Consider the following 4022-nt stretch of genomic DNA (forward strand, 5'->3'; position numbering starts at 1 on the left):
CAACCCACTAATCCGACTCACCCACCATGAATTGGTGAATCAAACTACAACATTTTTAACTCATCAAAAAATAAGTTGGTCACCAAAAAATGAGTCGAATTAAACTAATATTTTTAACTTAACTTACGGTGAACCAACCTATACGAGTCTGGTTGAATCAGTTTATAACCCTATTTGTTATGAGTGATTTGGTTCAACACTTATTTTTCTCTTTTATATATTATTGATCTTGTACGAATTTTAAGTAACACATACTCATATCAAATGACCTTATGGAAAGAAAATGATCTTAGAAGGGAAAAGCATTGGTCCTTCCAATAATTAGGTTTCAATGATTGATGTGTGCAATGAAAACAAAGCAGATAGAAATTTGGGCAAAGTTATCGTCTGACAGACCCAATGCTACCTTAAAGTGAGTGAGCTTTGTGAAGAAGAGTTGCACAAAGTTAACCTTTCTTATGGGCCACATTCATTTCATTTCTTCAACTTTTCTTCACATGCACGTCAATTCAAACATTACACAACACACAAATTTCTAACATGCACACCAGTATCTCAATTTTCTAATTCACCTTTCAAATATTTTTTCATACAGACCAAAGTATCTCTCATGCAAATGTTTCTATAAGTTTTTCTAAAAGAAAGAAATAACAAAAAAATTAAATTAAAATTTCCAAAAATCAAAATAAATTTGTAAACTTCTAATATAATTTTTCTAAATGTTTATCTTTAATTTGTAAAAAAAAAAAAATTTCACTTTTTTGTTACCTTTTTCTCCTAAAAATATTAAAAATTTTATCAAACCAGGTAGCGAAAGTTATTTTATTCAAACCAAATTAAACTAAAGTAAGTGCTGCATTCCCACAAACGTTTTACGTGGATAAGGACTAAACTATCTTGATTTCCTCACTTTTTTCCATTCTTTATTAGAGAGAAATTTACGTCATTATATATGCACATTCTTCTTTTCTTTAACTATTTATACAATAAAACAAGACAAAAAAGTAGTTAGACTTATATTTTTTTTCATTTATTGAAATCTTCAGAAGTCAACTCTTACTATTACTTTTCTTCCATTTTTCTTTTTCTTTAATTCTTTTCCTTCATCCAAACAGACTCTTTAAATAAAATAAAAAAAATCATTATTTCCTTTAATCTTTTTCGATGACCACTTTATCAGTGCCTTAACATTTGTGCGAAACGGATTTTGGAAGCAGAAAATGCGCACAATGCAAGCTTCTTCACATCAAATAAAACTAGATTATTCTGCAGTGCTCACCACATAAAACTAATACAAGAGTTACAAATTATTGCAACTACCGACCAGAATTTCAAATAGAAATAAACAGAATGTTAACACATCCATGCACAACAGTTGCCTGAAAAATTGTTCATTGCAGACTATACTCAATAAAACTCCAACCCCACACCCCAACCAAAAAAAGGAGCTCTTTTACGTAACAATGTCAGGTTCACCCTGTATCACTGGGCCTTACCATGAAGTGCACTAAGTTTCTAAGTTCAAACTTTAACTCCAATGTCAATGCAATGATACTAAGCTGTAATCCTAAACCTGCCCTTGGCTATTCTTCGAGCAATTACTTTTCTGCCACCCTTGGTCGCTTTCCTGCTCATGTAATACAAAAAATATGTCATCAACACAGCACAACTCTGTTTTAGAGATTACACACGCAAATTTGCATACAAGTCATGCATAAAATTCCCCAGTTCTATCCACTTAGCCAGACATCTTCATACTGGATCTGAAACAGGCTCCTCACAAATTTACTCCATGATTAAGGACCAGTTACACATTAATATATGGATAGATATACACTTATATGAGATATATCTTAAACAAACTGTATACCTTTAATAACTTCATGTAGACTGAATTTATAAATGCAATGGTCGAGTTATAATCATTTTTGTGTTGATTATTTCTGTTGAATTTTGTGAAAATAGGACTAAAACAAGAAAATTCCATTTTTTGTACATTCAGAAAGTAGACATTACATCAATTTTAATGTATGTAAATGAGGTATCAATGATTTTAGAATAATATAACCAGTACGTAGATATGATCAATGTGAAAGAAACTTCTAATTCGATGGTGAGTTTTGATATAATATTGTTCAATTAGAGGTTAATAAATGGTGAGACAGTTGACTTCAGTTGCACCAATTTGACATCTCTTTTATATGAATCAAGTTACTCTAAAAGTAACTTTTGGTAAAAATACTGTTTCCATTCAATGACATTTTCTATGTATTAAATATTAAAATTCAATAGTCAAACTGCTAAATATTTCATTATGGGATTCATATATCACTCCTCACCTAATGGTATGAGGCTTTGTTATTGCGTTCTAACTGTTGAATATTTTGATATCTTTTCAACGATCATAGACACTAAATTTTATTTATATTTTTAAAACGTATACTAATATCTGTTAAATTGAATTTATTCAAAAGAATTAATAGTTTAATTTTTTTTAAAAATCAACAGACTTAATCTATTTAAAAACATCTGAATTATTGAAATTTAATATATAAAAAGAATTATTGAATGGAATAGCTCTAAGTTATTCCATGAGTAACCTAATTCTCTCCTATAAACAATAAAAGGAAGCAATGGTCTTCGGGCCAACAAAGAAGCATTTCACATGCCACTTTGCCTGGCCATAGTCTAAAATTTGACACACACCCGTTTATCTACCACCAACCACATTCTAGAGAGATAGGCAATCTGTTCATTGAAAGCTTTGTCACTCAATTGCATATTGCCACATTCAACAAAACAACCATAATCTAAAATGTGACACACCCACTTATCTACCAAAAACAAAGCAACAATCTAGAGAGATAGGCAATCTGTTCATTGAAAGCTTCGTCACTGAATTGCACATTGCCACATTCAACAAAACAATCTGTTTAAAGCTAAGGCATAGCTTCAAGATTTATGAGTATTTTTTTTTTATCTATTACGCTAACAAGCCAACTAACCAAGAGAAAGTAATAGAAAGCATGATGCGTAAGAACAATCGATCGCCTAATTCCTTCAAATTCTCTACACAAATTAGGCCTTTGCATAGTTATTATCTAGTTGAGTAAGCTGAAGAATGGAAACACCACAAGAGTTCTAAAATTTACCAAGTTTGATATCATGTAGAAGAAAAGGAAGGGTTAACCACTAACAAGTAACATTTTCTACTTCTCTTCTCATTACGAAGGAGCATATAACCATAAAGATGAGTGATTTACCGAGCAAAGAATCCATGGTTCCTCTTTCGTTTAATGAGACTAGGTTGAAACGTCCTTTTGGGGAACAAAAGCATGGGTTCATCTGATGAAGGAGCATCCCCTGCAGAATAATCATAAATTCAGAATAAAAAGTACCTGGGAGGAGTTCAAATGCTTAAAATTTCACAAAACACCATCTTCTCATGCAAAAGCTGGTACATGATTATATTTTTGGGATAGAAAAATCATAACATATATCACAACACAGTGCATCTTAAAAATTAATTTTTGACTTCCGGGGCATTATCTTTTCTTCGATGTCACATCTCATATTAGTGTAATTAATCAAATTTACATTAGGAACAGAAGAAAGAGAGCGATCAATTGCAAGAAAATAGGGGGAAAGTAACAAAGTTCCCTTGAAAATGAAATGCAATAAAGAGTGTAGTGAGAGTAAGTGTACCTTGAGGTAAGAAGAAGCGAAGAGAGGGGAGGCCACAGGGGTAGAGAAACCCTTGTTTGTGGGGAAATTCGACGTCGTTTTGGGGAGAAATGGCGGCGGGGAGCCTAGAGAGAGAAGGGGAGAGGAAATGAGATTGAAGTTGAGGGGTATTGGAACGAAGAGGAAGCGATTTTGAAAGGCGATTCAACAAGGAAGCCCCACTTCTGAGAACGTTGTTCGACGCCATTGTTGGATTCACTCAAAGCTTTGCTTCATAAACCCTAACCTAACTCAACCTAAGCAATGCGCCAACACCAAACTCCAACCTCCATCTCCAT

The 4022-nt window shown here is 32.7% G+C and overlaps 1 protein-coding gene across 1 annotated transcript; it reads right to left on the reverse strand.

Annotated features, from left to right (window-relative positions):
• Positions 1-1237: 1237 nt before the first annotated feature.
• On the reverse strand, positions 1238-4022 carry LOC114166168 (Ribosomal protein L34). Its single transcript, XM_028050847.2, has 3 exons — positions 3706-4022; positions 3264-3363; positions 1238-1627 (listed from the first exon to the last, which is right to left on the reverse strand). Exons 1-3 carry the CDS (start codon positions 3929-3931, stop codon positions 1555-1557), a joined length of 399 nt encoding a protein of 132 aa, XP_027906648.1. The 5' UTR covers positions 3932-4022; the 3' UTR covers positions 1238-1554.

The sequence above is a fragment of the Vigna unguiculata genome, chromosome 10, assembly GCF_037176805.1.
Source record: "Vigna unguiculata cultivar grain cowpea cultivar isolate G323 ecotype 2 chromosome 10, ASM3717680v1, whole genome shotgun sequence".
In the NCBI taxonomy this organism is placed as follows: Eukaryota; Viridiplantae; Streptophyta; class Magnoliopsida; order Fabales; family Fabaceae; genus Vigna; species Vigna unguiculata.